At 42.6% G+C, this 14624-nt stretch overlaps 1 protein-coding gene across 1 annotated transcript; it reads left to right on the forward strand.

Moving 5' to 3' along the window:
- The first annotated feature begins 143 nt into the window (after positions 1-143).
- sall1a (spalt-like transcription factor 1a) lies at positions 144-11471 on the forward strand. The gene is made up of 3 exons (XM_035682084.1): positions 144-1036; positions 6513-9919; positions 10971-11471. The coding sequence occupies exons 1-3, from the start codon at positions 964-966 to the stop codon at positions 11409-11411; spliced, it is 3921 nt and encodes a 1306-aa protein (XP_035537977.1). The 5' UTR covers positions 144-963; the 3' UTR covers positions 11412-11471.
- The last annotated feature ends 3153 nt before the right edge of the window (positions 11472-14624 follow it).

Raw genomic sequence — 14624 nt, forward strand, 5'->3', positions numbered from 1 at the left:
GAGAGAGAGAGGGAGAGCGAGAGAAGGGAGGGAGGAGGTGGAGGGGTGGAGGTGAATGGCAGCATGACTGAATAGCTCGGTGACCAATCAGACCGTCGATGGGCCGGGCTCCACATTGTCCCAGTGCTGTACGGGCCCTCAAAGTTTGTTTATTCGCGGAATGCAGTGTGTGATGAAAACGTGTTAGTAACTAACCCCCCTTTCGACTAATAATAATCTAATGAAACTGATTGGGACGTCGGAACACACTGTGGACTTTTGGGAACGCGTACTGGTGCCATTTACGCACGGAACATGCTCGCGCTACGCTGCGTTTTAGCGCACCGGGAGCCACGACTGAAACTCTTGAGAGAGTAGGTGTCGGTGTGCAACACAACAAGAGCTGAATTACAACGATCTTGATGCGAGACCGGAGGACGGACTGCCGAGTTGTAGAGAGAAGAAAGTTGGTTGGAGATCGCGGAGGTTTGAGTTGCGAGCGTCCAGTCACTCCACATCTACATGAGGGGGGAAAAGCAAAGAAACACTGTGATCGCTGCTTGATCAATGTGAAAGATTGAAAGACACTGTCGCAGGCATTGGCTCGAGACGCTGACATTCCCCTGTAGTAGTCAAGATAAGCGTTGACTTGGCTAACAGAAGGGGTTAAACCGTATCTAAAGGGAGTTTGGAAAACCCAGCCTTTCTTCCCCATACGGATCAACTCATTGGGTGGGAGCTGAGAGAGAGACAAGAGTCCCCAGCAAATCAGGAGCTAATTGATTAAAGAGACTTCATTTGAATAGGAGGGGGGCTGGCGAGGTGCCAATCGCCTTTCAAAGAAGCCCCCCGTATGATTAATCGCAGAGCATTATTGATAATCATAACGGGGCACATGCGCGGTGGATGGGCTCGATTTACGTAATTTTTGAGAAGGTTTTGTAGTCATTTTTTTATTCTTTGCCTGCTGATGTGCCAGCCAGCATGTCGCGGAGGAAACAAGCGAAGCCGCAACACTTCCAATCCGACCCTCATCTGCCCTTATCGGAGCACAATGGTGAGTCCGAGCCCTGTCGCTCCTTTTACCCAAGCAGCAAGAATATCGCACTTTTTGGGGGTGTTTTATTGTGTCTGTGGCCACATCTGGCGGTTGAAGTTAATACTTTGAATTGGATTTCGTACTTGTGGTTTTAGTTTGTTTCTTTGCAAATTCCAGAGTCTAAGTGATAAAATACACTTTTCACAAAACTTAATGCTCAGGATTTTTTTTAAATTCGCTTCAGTCCAGCTCAGAGAGGAATTTAGAGCTACTTTTATAGTTTTTTCCACACTAAAGACGCCATTATCGCTATTACACAAACTTAACTAGGCTACAGAAGATAAATAAGTTAAAGATAATAACAAAAGTAGCTACAGGGCGCATTCCTCCTCAGGTTTGCTGTGCGCTTGTGTTAAAAGTTTCAGAAGTTTTTATTTTACACTAAAGCTTTAAATCGTGTTTTTAAATGAACTTCGAAACTCTCCCGTTATGCCTTGCCGGCTTAGTTTTCGGTCCTTTCCGAAGCTTCCCTGCGTTCAGCGGTCGCTCTCGATGCGCCGAGATGGACCACCCTGTCTCTCCTGCCGGGACTCCAACTTTTCCTGGGTCCCGGACACAGCAATCCCCCCGTCCGTTTATTTTAGTCCTGCGCTGTAAAGTAGTACAATGTTTTACTTATTTTATGAAGATCCGTTTCAGTAAGCCATTGCCTGTTTGCACACTAAATGGCTTTATTGCTAAAAGTTGGCTGAAAGGAGGGCAAACTGCTCTAAAGAGCGCAGATGAACCTGATCCTGAAAATATCCTCTCGCTTTACCCATCGTTTACACTTTTGTTCAAATCGGAGCATAGTGAAGTTAAGTCTTACTCACACTGAGACACGCACACACACACCCACCCACACACACACACACACACACACACACTCGAGTTCTGGTTTGCCACAAAATAATTTACACTTTTCTCAACCAAAATCAACATCGATAAATCAGCTTGTTAATTTGTACTGTAACGCCTTTAGAGAAGCTCACGCTTGCTGGGAAAAATATAACTATGATAATTATTTATTCCCAAGGCCAAATAATCTCTTTTAACGGTGCTGTTGTTCCTAACATGTAAAATCAGTTGATACAAAGTGGCATTCACCACTAAAAATCCAGGACTGTGCACTACAGCTCAGAGTTTCAGAGGCCAGAAACAGCCAGGCAAGCTGCAATTAATTGTAAATTATTACAATTTTGTTGAAAAGAATATAAAACTAAAGACAAAAAAACTTCATCAAAACTACGGAATGATGGGCTTGTAAGATAAGGTCAATAACGGTTGGATTTCGTAACAGGACGTTACGTTGTAACTTGTATTTTTGTTGACCGACTTTTTTTTTAATCAAAGGACTCATTACCAAGAAAATAATGGTCATTTATTTTTCAGTAATTTAAATACCTTTTCTTAAATTAAATGGAGGCGTATCTTTGGTCTGTCATACAGTGTGATCGAATTTTGCTCCAAAACATTTATATTTTTCGTTATTTTAATTTGTACAAAAAATAACAAATGCCAGAAGGTACAGATAAAATGAGAAATTATTTTTGGTGTTGGCTAGACCTGTTGGACAAGGCCTATAAATGTAATATATGCAATGTAAATGCTCTCAAAGCCACATTGTGTTTAGTGCTGCATGAAAAGCATGTGCAGGTAATTTGAAAGAGACACTTGCTTCTTTCAGGAGAAAGCCATGCATAGAAAAGGTATTTACAGCCCATTTCACGTGTTCTTTAGGAACTTGATGATTAATGCAAAACCCAGTTCATTCCTAAGTGCTGTCTTTTTCTGCATTTTCCTTTAAATCTAATAAACTTAATGAAGAGTTACTTTTGTCACCAAACCTGGCAGAGTGCAGAAAACAACAGTTCTCAATTATGTCCAATACTATGTCGCATGTTCAAATTGTTGCAAGTGTCTTGTGTGTGTGTGTGTAATTATAAGGATATGGACATGTTGTCTTTAGGTTTTGGGGTATTTGGCTGAGAGAGTGCTCACAGCAACTGTGCTGTGTGTAGAGAGTTGTAGTAGCCGGAAGTGAAAACAGAAAGTCATTGTATTTCTGACTGAATATCGGTGATGCTAAGGGGCCGTAGTTACTGGGAGGTCGGAGTGAGAGCCACAGAGGGTGGGATGTTGAGCTGTTTTAACCTTTGCCAGTGTCCCTCTGTGTGGAGGTGATGAGAGTTCAGGGCCCAGTGTGTTCCTCTCTACTACGCCATTGACCCTGCTGATCGGAGCTGCAGGCGGCCCAGCAAGGCCTTTGCTTTTTATTTAAGTATCTGTGTGTGAGTGTGAGGCCTTATCAATGTTGTGGCCATCCCCTTTTGCCCTATCAGACTGGCCCCCCTAGAGGGCAGATTGGCTGGGCAGCCCCTTTTGCTCTGTTCCCTGCAAACAGAGAGTACAGTTGCTTGTCATTTTGCCAGTGTTTATGTAGTGTGGGTCTAGGTGTAGCCTGAAGGACTTGCTTTGCCTTTTTTTCCCTCCCCTTAAGCTTTAAGCATGTCACCGGGGCAGAGCTTCTTAGATTTGAGTCTTGTCCTGGACCACGGCAGCTTTAGCGGAACCCCATCTAGTGTTCAGTGGGATGAGTCCAGAGGGCTGGAGACGATGAGAGCAGAAACCCTCCTGAAGTTACAAGTGTCAAGAGGCTCACAGAGGCCCCCTGCGAAAAAATAATGTAGGATCTCTCAAAGCTCTCCGTCAACTTTTTCGACTAATCCTTGCTTTCTTGTCTCTCATATTCAGACTTTGGTCACTCTCTTTGAGACTCTGTCCTCTGCTCTTTGTCTCTCCTGACGCCCTTTAGCCCTGCACACTGCTTACATTGTGCTTTTGATAGAGATTCTATGGAAGTTTTACAGACTCCATCTTTATACCAGCTTGACTTTATCTTAATTTTAATTCGAAGTTAATCCTTGCTATTTTGGGAATTAAGCCTAATGCTAGCATCTGCGCTGTTTGCTATACTAGTCTTATGTGGACAGTGGATTTGTAGTCATGCACTGATTTAGTTTTGATCCTTTTTTTGTCGCAATGTAAAGTAAAACATTGTATTGCACAGTTTAAAGAGAAAATCTGTAGTTGTTAAAGAGTCTAAGTTATTGATAAAAAATTATTTTTGTGTTTTGCAGCTGCAATGGCATTATTGTTATTTTCTTCTCTCCCATTCCAAACTTAAGATATAATTGGTGAAGAGGAGACTGTCCACTGCAGTGCATGTTTTTGAAGAAAATGTTTTTCCCAGTTTCATAGTTTAGTAAAATAGAAATGCGCAAAATATTTTTGTCATCACTTTCTTTTTTCTATCGTTTTGTTATCGTAATTTTTTTTGCATTTGGGTGTTAATAATTGTTTCGAGAATCTTTTTATTTGTAGGATTTTTTAAAATGCACACTACAATAGAATATTGTCATCTTTGTTTGAAAAATATTTTAATTAAAGACACACACTTAGGCCCTTTCTACAGAATGTGTATGAGTGAAATTGTTAATTAATTTCACTGTAAACCATTGTTTCTCAAATAGTTTATTCATTGTGGTGTTGCATATTTTTTCGTATTGTCTGTGTAGAATTGAGCACGTACATACACGCATACACATATATTTTATGTATTTATTAATTAAGCACTTTCCAGAAGTTTGTTTGAGAAAAGTTTTTTTTTTCCTTCTTCTCCTACTTTCATGCCACTCAGTGTCATATTTTTGGATTCTCTTCACACTAATTTGTGTAGAGTCAGCCTTAAGCAAAGAAAAAAGGTATTCATTTAATCCACACATTTCTCACACTATGAATCAAACACATTTATTTTCAAAATTAGCGCTTGGGTTGTAGGTAGACGGGTGGATGGAAGGGGGGATTTAACATGAAAAGTTATCATTAAAGTTGAGTCTTCCCTGTTTGCATGGTTTGGTGGTGTGAGGGCCAGGGTTTACTGTCATGGCAACTTTGCGTTATCTGATGTCTCTGAGCAGAGAAACATTGAGGGAGATAATCCCTGAATTAAACAGGATCTGCTTTGAGTCGACTGAGATGAGCAGGGCCAGGCTGTGCCGACGATCCCCGCCGCTCCCATGCTGCGCGAACAATGGGAAGGCATCCTGTCTCTCTGTGGGGCAGGGCTGCACTTCTCTGGGTTTCATTTGCAAATGAATTCTTGGCCCTGATGAAAGTGTTGAGGGGCCAGAGCCGCAATGAAAGGGATTCATAGAGAAATGCAATTTGTAAATCAACTTGTATGTTAAACAGCAAGATTTTAGTGTGACAAAGAGGAAAAAGAATAAGAAAAGTCTGGAGCACAGCAGTGGCTCTGGGGGCAGGGTGTCGTCTTGTTTTTTCACTCCCTGACTCGTCTTGTTTATCAAAATAGAAAATTAAAAAACCTGTTTCACTTTTGAAAGGGTCATTCATCGTCATCATTGAAAGTCATTCTTTTTGAATTTTCATGTCAATGATAATAGAAGTTTCTGTGTTTATACTGAGCTGGTGTGTCCAGTTTCTCAGTTTTGACACGTTTGTGATGCGTGAATTCTGATGTTCCACCCTACTCTTAAGTTTTGACCATGTCGTTTATTTAAGCGAATAGTTTTTTTTCCCCAGAAGAATTTATCGGTGAATGCCTTTTCTATGGTTGCTACTGTTTTTGGGCTAAAGTTTATTCACAATAATGGAACAAAAGTCAGCTGACTTTTAAAAAATGTATGTATTTTTTTATTCATATAATTAGACAGCAGACATTTTAGCCATGATAAATGATGTCATATTATATGCAAGTCACATTTACTTTTCTCTTTTTTTATTTAACTAGTTGTGTTGTATGTATGTGCACATAACAGCCTAGATGCCACAGGCTCTGTTTGTTCGTGTCTCACTGTGACGGCAGCCTGAGTGGATACAAATTAGTTTAGTGACATAGATAACCTGTCCAAGATGCCCATAGTTGGCTGAAAATGAGCAAAGTTGACAGCAAATTGAAAGTCTAATAAGTCCTTCAAATGCTTGGTTTGCGCCGAGTGGACAAGTAGACTTTGAAGGGCATGGAATATAGGAAATCAATGCCTTTCTATGAAATTTCATTAAGACCCAATGTCCTCACTTCAGTCTATTCTATATTTTGATGGATTATCTGGAGAAAATGATTACCTTTGGTTGGGCTGATGAAACCCAGATGTACATCTTCAAAGATCACTTTTAAGCAATATTTGAGTAGTTCCCATTGATTTTGTATCCCTTCTTATCATGTTTCAGAGGCCACTGCATTGAAAAAGGCCTTTTCTCATTTCTGTTGGCTTATTGTTGCCTTTCGATCGTTGTTTTTGTGAACACATCAAGGGGATAAGTGTAAAACTGATTAACTTAAGATTAACAACAATGGAATTTGAGGAGATAAAGCTGCTTCTTCAGCTGCAAAACATTTCTAATCACTAATCCTCTGTTTCCTCTTTTTCAGAGGACACAGAACTTTGCTCAGAGGACCCCCCCTGCAAGGAGTCAGACGCCCACGTCTGTAGCAGATGTTGTGCTGAATTCTTTGAACTATCTGATCTTGAGGAACACCAGAAGAATTGCACTAAGAATCAGTTAGTTCTGATAGTGAATGAAAATCCTGCCTCCCCCACCGGAACTTTCTCGCCTGGGTCACCTCCCCATAATCCTGATGACCAGATGAATGACACCACTAATAACACTGATCAAACAGAGTGCATTGACCTTTTGGAGTCTAACACTCTTGAAAAAGACGAATCCATGGACGTTGACGTTTCCGGAATGAGCAGTAGTCATGAAGAGGAAGGAAGTCATACAGAGAGCGGGAGCCCCATCAACACAGTCAGCAGCCATGGTGTCAGAGCCTCCTCTGGCCCTGCAGTAGGTACTTCAGCTATCTCTGCCCCTCTTCCTCAGCTCAGTAACCTGACTGAACTAGGGAACTTCTCCATGATCAACAGCAATGTCATAATTGAAAATCTGCAGAGCACCAAAGTTGCTGTGGCCCAATTCTCCCAAGAGGCCCGTTCCACTGGAGGCCCCAGGGTGGCAGTGCCAGCCCTTATGGAGCAGCTCCTAGCCCTACAACAGCAACAGATCCACCAACTGCAGCTTATTGAGCAGATTCGCCATCAGATACTGCTACTGGCCTCCCAGTCCCCAGAAATGCAGGTGCCCCCAACTTCTGCTCCAGGCACAATGGGGCCTGCTGCCAGCCCACTGACTACACTCAGCTCACATCTCTCCCAACAGCTGGCTGCAGCCGCAGGCCTAGCGCAGAACCTGGCTAGTCAGTCAGCCAGTATTAGCAGCCTAAAGCAGCTGGCTGCAGCGGCACAGCTACCTCAGTCCAACCCAAGCAGCAGTGAGACATCTCAGAGCATTAGCACACTGGGGCCATCAACAGTCAATGCCCAGTCCTCTGACAAGAGGCCGAGTCATATGAGTAGCCTCCACTCTCAGCTCAGCAACTCCCTAGCTAAGTCATCCACGCCAGCATTTGGAATGCGTAGCTTGTTAAGCTCTGCAGTGAATCCCCTTCTACCTCAGCCCCCACCTGGAAACCCCATGTTCTCCAGCTCTCTGCCCAATGTTGGCACCACCGTAGAGGACCTCAACTCTTTAGCAGCTTTGGCCCAGCGGACAAAAGGCAAGCCGCCAAATGTCACTTCATTTGAACAAAAGAGCAGCTCTGATGAGGCTTTCTTCAAGCATAAGTGCAGGTTTTGTGGCAAGGTGTTTGGGAGTGACAGTGCCTTGCAAATTCACCTGCGCTCTCACACTGGGGAGAGACCATACAAGTGTAATATTTGTGGCAACCGCTTCTCCACCCGTGGTAACCTGAAGGTGCATTTCCAGCGTCATAAAGAAAAATACCCACACATCCAGATGAACCCCTACCCTGTTCCTGAGCATTTAGACAACATACCAACAAGTACCGGCATTCCATATGGCATGTCTATGCCCCCTGAGAAACCTGTCACCAGCTGGCTGGACAGCAAACCAGTTTTGCCCACCCTGACCTCCTCAGTCGGCATGCTGTTGCCACCAACCATGCCGAGCCTGCCACATTTCATCAAAAAGGAAGATCATTCAATAGCCATAACTAGCCCTTCTGTTACTGCAAAGAGTGACTCAGGTGTGTCTGAGCCTTCAGCTAAAAGTAATGATGGAGTGTCTGAAGAGGTTGAAGGTGCAACTCTGCCTACCTCAAATGGGAAAACTGAAGAAGGCAGTCACTCCTCAGGCTTCATGACAAATGTGAGCTCTGCCTCAGAGAGCACTGCCGACTACACAACATCTAACAGCCCACCCATGATGACTAACCCACTCATGCCTCTTATGTCTGATCAGTTCAAGGCTAAGTTCCCCTTTGGAGGCATCCTGGATCCTCTCCAGGGGTCAGAGACCTCCAAGCTACAACAGCTTGTGGAGAACATTGACAGGAAGGTGACAGACCCAAACGAATGTGTCATCTGCCACCGGGTGCTGAGCTGCCAAAGTGCTCTGAAAATGCACTATCGCACTCACACTGGGGAAAGGCCATTTAAGTGTAAAGTCTGTGGAAGGGCGTTTACCACCAAGGGAAATCTTAAGACCCACTACAGCGTCCATAGGGCCATGCCTCCTCTTAGAGTCCAACACTCCTGCCCTATTTGTCAGAAGAAGTTCACAAATGCTGTGGTTCTGCAGCAGCATATTCGCATGCACATGGGTGGGCAGATCCCCAACACCCCTCTGCCAGAGAGTTATCCGGAGTCCATGGCCTCTGACACTGGCTCATTTGAGGAGAGAAACTTTGATGATCTGGACAATTTCTCTGATGACAACATTGAAGGAATGGAGGAGGGCCCAGATAGCAGTGTGCCAGACACACCCATGTCAGCTGATGCTTCCCATGACAGTCTATGTAACTCACCAGCTCCCCCTGAAATGGCTTGCCAGGAGGGGCAAGAGAAAAATGGCCAAGAGAATGCCCACAATAATGAAATACACGAGCTACAAGTCAGCCAAATGAAGGCTATGGCAAATGGCTTGGTTGAGGGGGATTGCCTCACCAATGACTCCTCGTCTTTGGGAGGGGATGTTGAAAGCCAAAGCGCCGGGAGTCCAGCTGTGTCAGAATCTACCTCCTCCATGCAGGCGCCATCCCCCACTAGCTTGCAGCCACAACCACGCAAATCCCCAAGCCTCGAAGAAAGGCACCAGAGGGCCTTATCCTTTGAGAACACCAGTGCAAGCTTCTTGCAATCTCACCCCTCCAACATTGGAGCCCTGGACCTGACATCTGTCAATCCCTCAAAAGATCCCCTTGGCATGATATTTGCCTTCCGTGAGCGTAGCACCATCAAGAACACATCCTGTGACATCTGTGGGAAGACCTTTGCTTGTCAGAGTGCCTTGGACATTCACTATCGAAGCCATACCAAAGAACGACCATTTATTTGCACGGCCTGTAACAGGGGTTTCTCCACCAAGGGCAACCTCAAGCAGCACATGCTAACCCATCAAATGAGAGACCTGCCCTCACAGCTCTTTGAGCCCTCAAACACCAGCCTTTCCTCTAGCCCAACCCCTTCCCTCCTCTCTGTAGGCTCTCTTAACAAACCAGAGGTCAACGGCTTCCTCCATGGCCTCCACCAAGAAAACAAGGACATGCCCCCTGGCTTGGTCACATCATCTGCCTCCACTTCCCCAGTGCTTTCTGCTGCTCCGCCACGCAGGACACCGAAGCAACACTTCTGCAACACCTGTGGGAAGTGTTTCTCCTCCTCCAGTGCTTTACAGATCCACGAGAGAACCCACACAGGGGAGAAACCCTTTGCCTGCAGTATCTGTGGTCGGGCTTTCACCACCAAAGGAAACCTCAAGGTAAATGTTACAACATTCAGAAAACTGTTGGGCTCCTAAAAGTTTGTGCGTGAGAATGTTTGTGAAAAATGAGTCTCAGAACTGCTATTTAGTTTTATATGGCATGTCAGTGCACTAGGCATCAAGAAGTGGTAATGTTGTATAATTAATTAATGGCACAGCTCTCTGAGAAAAAAATACCCTAGTGGAAAGGCTGAATCACGCACCTAATATGATTATTGGGTAGAAATTCCTGAATGTAATCAGCTAAGAATGATTCAGTGCGCAGAATTAATTATCAAAGGCAATCATTGTGTGCTAGCTCAGTCTGTAGTTTTCCATAACACACTCTGTGAAAACTGTCACAGGCCTAAATCATTAAGGAAAGGATCCTGTTCAATGATCTACAGAAATCTGGGACAATTGCATGAACTTAAAAAATAAAATTGTGGCAGTTAATTTAGAGTCTGTAAATCCTTAATCCTAGAGAGGAATTTGGAATGCATGTTAAGTTCTGGCTTTTGGTTGAAACTGATCTTATTGAGACATATTTGAGTTTTTAATTAAAGTTGCTCCACTATAGTAAACACCGAAAAGTGTCTTGTAAATAAAATACCTTAAAGCATAATTATTTGAATGCGTCTTTCAAGGATAATGAAGCAGAAAAAATAGGGGAAAAAAATGTCTTGGCAGAGGTGAAATGTCACATGCAATACTGGCCAGTGCAATGAAACTGGACAGTGCAATTTTACCCGAAGCCCTGTGGTCCCCTTGTGAGATGAGCAAATTAAGGTTTAGATTAAACAGCATGTATCATTCTTGCCAAAATAAGATGTTTACACCATGCCAGTACCTCTCACAGCATAGGCAACTAACTGGTCTGCTGCACCCAGGGTGTGAAGCTATTTTAATTTGGAGTTGAGCATTATTATTATTTTTTCCATTGCATCATCTCATGTGCAGCTCTTGTGGCCAAGTTTGTAAACATCACTAATTTTCATCCCTCTCATTGCTCTGTCTCTCTCCTCCCTCCCTTTTATCCCCTTTCTCTCGCCTCCCCCTCTCTGTGTAGGTTCACATGGGCACACACATGTGGAATAGCGCACCCGCTAGACGTGGCCGCAGGCTCTCCGTGGATGGGCCAATGGCCTTCCTGGGTACCAACCCAGTCAAGTTCCCTGAGATCTTCCAGAAGGACATGGCATCAAGGGCGAGCAATGGGGACCCGGCCAGTTTCTGGAACCAGTACGCTGCAGCCTTCTCCAACGGCCTGGCAATGAAGACAAATGAAATCTCTGTCATCCAGAATGGAGGCATCCCACCCATGTCAGGTGGTGTGGGAAATGGGGGTAGCTCTCCCATTGGTGGCCTGACTGGCAGCCTAGACAAGCTACACAGCATGGAGCCCAACGCTGCTCTTGCTGGTTTGGAGAAAATGGCCAACACAGAGAATGGGGCCCACTTCCGGTTCACACGTTTCATGGAGGACAATAAAGAAATTGTCACCAGTTAGAGTGTATGTCCTCAGTTGCGCAAAGACACACAAAGATGCCTAAAGGCATATTGTACACATATGTAGACACACACAGAAGAAGAGAAAGAAAGAGAACAAGACAGGGACAAAATCAACTGAACTGCTTTGCTCGCCATTGAATCTTTACGAACATGAGTGTGAAGACAAGTTGCTTTTTTTGTACAATGTACATGTTATAGTTTTAAGGAGCTTATTTATTAGTGATTATAACCTTGCTTGAAACCAAGTGGAAGCATTAACAGTTAGGTTTTTGTTTGTTTTAAAGCCAGAATGAGTATGTATGGGTGCTTAAAAATGTGCTTTTGAAACTTAGAATATCTGGGTAGATAACCTTACCTTGGCATTAAGTTATTTTCTGTCTGTAGTAGCTATAACCGAACTGTCGATGTTCATGTGATGCATTAGCCCTGTAATAAGCAAACAGGCTTGCTGTAAATAATGTACACTGATCTTCTGTAGATGGTCTAACATCTGTGTGTTCATGCCCCCCTCCCTCATCAAAACAAAACAATGAAATTCAGGCAAGGGACTAATGACTGATGTGGTAGTTCCTTTCTTTCCAATTGCTATTTACTTTTATTTTATTTAAGGAAGACAAAACATTGAAGTTTGCTACATTTCAAGGGTTTCTTTAGTGTTAACTTGTTTTGTTGTTACTGTTGTATCGTACTTTCTACTTTTTTGTTTACTTCCATATTTTTTCCCTCAATCTCTTTTTTTCGTTGCTCGTATTTTTGGTGTTGTTGAAAGCAAGACAGGAGGGAACATTCGGTCTGGCCTATTTCCTGGTTCTGGAAATGAGACAGCCAATCAGATGAGCAGGATTCTCCTTTAGTTTCTCAGCTGGATTTCCACGTTGCTGCTATGTCCCAGCATCCTCACTGACATCAAGTGCAAGTTATGTGTTGAAGCTTCTGTAAATACGTTCAGATGTGGAAATACAAACTCCCTCATAAGAAAATGTACATATAGCTCACACAAGAGAAGTCCATCATGGCCAGGGGACAAAATGATAGTGTTTTTATAAATATAAATATATATTGGGTTTGACAACCTTCGGACTGTTACATGCACTTTCTTGGAAAGTTGGAAGATCTTTATGGGTCCAGTTTCTCTACACTTTAATACCTACTAACAACTAAGATACTGTAATTCTTTACTCTAATAATCAAATACATCAGTTTTCCAAAAGAAACATTGTGTGTTTGTGTGCTTTTATTCCACCCACTATGTATTATATTAATGAAAATATACTGACAATTATTTTACACACTATGCACTGACAGCCATTTGAAAGAAGACGAGGAATAGTTATACTTTTTTTTTTTTTTTCCTCTGACTAATGTGTGTTCAGGGCCGTTGTGCAGCCTGTGCAAATCTTTTCAGTTTCTATGCACTGACAAACAGCAGCAGCGTGGGCGTGGATGTAGTCACTGATGGTGTGAACTTCGCTTCTCTTTAATTTAAATCATGATCGCAGTTTTAACCTCATAATTTCCGTTGCCAGTCCTTGAAATCGCCAATTAATCGCTAATTTTCGGAATCAATTATACCCAAGGCTTTTAACGCGGAGAGGAAAAGGTTCCCTCATTGCCATCTATTTATACACGTTCACCGAATTGTAATAAATAAAAGTCTCAGCGGGGAAAACGTGTTATTATGCCTGGACACGAAAGTTAAGCAGGCACAATTCAGCATTTTAAGGTGTTAGTGATGCAGTCTTTTGAGGAAATACACGTTTCATTAAGAATGCGACAATCTAATTATTTGCCACAAAGCCCCAAAAGAAGTTGTCAAAACGATCACACGGTTATCCGGATAAAGCCTTTGACGGCTTTGAAGGCATTTGCCTTGCATTTTTTCTTTTTAAATTCAAACTGAATTTTTTCCCCCTTTTGTATTTCAACAGCTGCATTTAATTTAACACATCGTTGCACATCCTGCAACACAGGATCTGTTAATTTCTGTCCAGCATCCTCCGCGCTCTCCCCTCCTCTTCACAAAGCCGAAATCCGCAATATTTACGTTTTATATTTCAAGACGTCGGAGCTAAATGATCCTTGCCCACAGTGACTGTTTTCTTTTTTTAACAGTCACATCTGTTCACCGAGCTCTGTTTGTGCAGTACATCGGCTTCCTGAGAGATTCCTTCAGAAAAATAAAACTGCTCCACATTCTTAGCTCTCCCAATGATGACAAATACTTCGTTCATATTTACAACTTTAACTTCCAGTTTTATAGAAATGTCCGTGTTTCTTATTTTTTTTATGTATTATTATTATTATTATTATTATTATTATTATTAATGCGTAATTTATAAAGTTGTATTTAATTATAAATAATAATAAAAGATATTTTTTTAATTCTAACAAAGTAAATATTTAACAAAATTACAATAATTATATTAGCAGTAGTGTTGCAGGAATAGTCAAGCCTGGTCTAAATTAATTAAATATAAAGAATTTAATATGTATATATATATACATATCTAAAATGGTTGTTGAAATGAAAGCATGGTAAGTCATATTTGTGTGTGTGGGCTATTAACAGGTGGGAATCAGAAAATATACAGGAGTAAATACATGCTTTATCTCTGTGTGAGGAGTCCCACGACTAAGCATGGACTGGGCTCTTCCCTCTCGTTTCCTCGCTTTAAGTATCGATTGAGCTGTGCAGTATTACAGAAACACTTGAATCTCAGGTGGCAGGAATGTGTACAATTGATCTCTTCCACTGTGGCTCCCAGCAGTGGCTTTTTGCTCCACAACACAGAGCACCACAGGAAGAGCCCGGCGAACACACTGAAACACAATCGCTACAGACTAAGAGGGGCTGTCCCAGTCTGCCCTGTTCACTGTCACAATTTATTGTAGTGCTGTGAGTCTCATCCACTGCTCTGCAGCTATACACTGACAATATGCTTCCAGGGTGGAGAGATTATCTACTTTATATTATAAACACACTCAGATGTGCTGCACTTCACAGCTTCACACTAAAATGTTAAGAATAAATAAAAATATGCAGGAGCGTGTTTGACAAGTTGATTTATTCTTAACATTGTATCTAATGTGTTTTTATTTTAGTGTTGGGTATTTTTTCCCTCGTCTGAGCTAAATGGCTTGATGGCCTTTTGCTGCAGTGTCTGGAGAGGATGGGAACCATCAGCAAAGAAGCATTACTCTCTTTAGCTGT

Source organism: Morone saxatilis, unplaced genomic scaffold, assembly GCF_004916995.1.
Source record: "Morone saxatilis isolate NCDOM2014 unplaced genomic scaffold, NCSU_SB_2.0 Contig11, whole genome shotgun sequence".
NCBI lineage: Eukaryota > Metazoa > Chordata > Actinopteri > Moronidae > Morone > Morone saxatilis.

What these genes read in the sequence shown, in the direction of transcription:
- sall1a (XM_035682084.1), top strand. Translation starts at nt 964, where the DNA reads ATGTCGCGGAGGAAACAAGCGAAGCCGCAACACTTCCAATCCGACCCT. An exon ending in GCCCTTATCGGAGCACAATG is followed by an intron (nt 1,037 to 6,512) that starts GTGAGTCCGAGC and finishes CCTCTTTTTCAG; the next exon opens with AGGACACAGAACTTTGCTCA. An exon ending in CCACCAAAGGAAACCTCAAG is followed by an intron (nt 9,920 to 10,970) that starts GTAAATGTTACA and finishes CTCTCTGTGTAG; the next exon opens with GTTCACATGGGCACACACAT.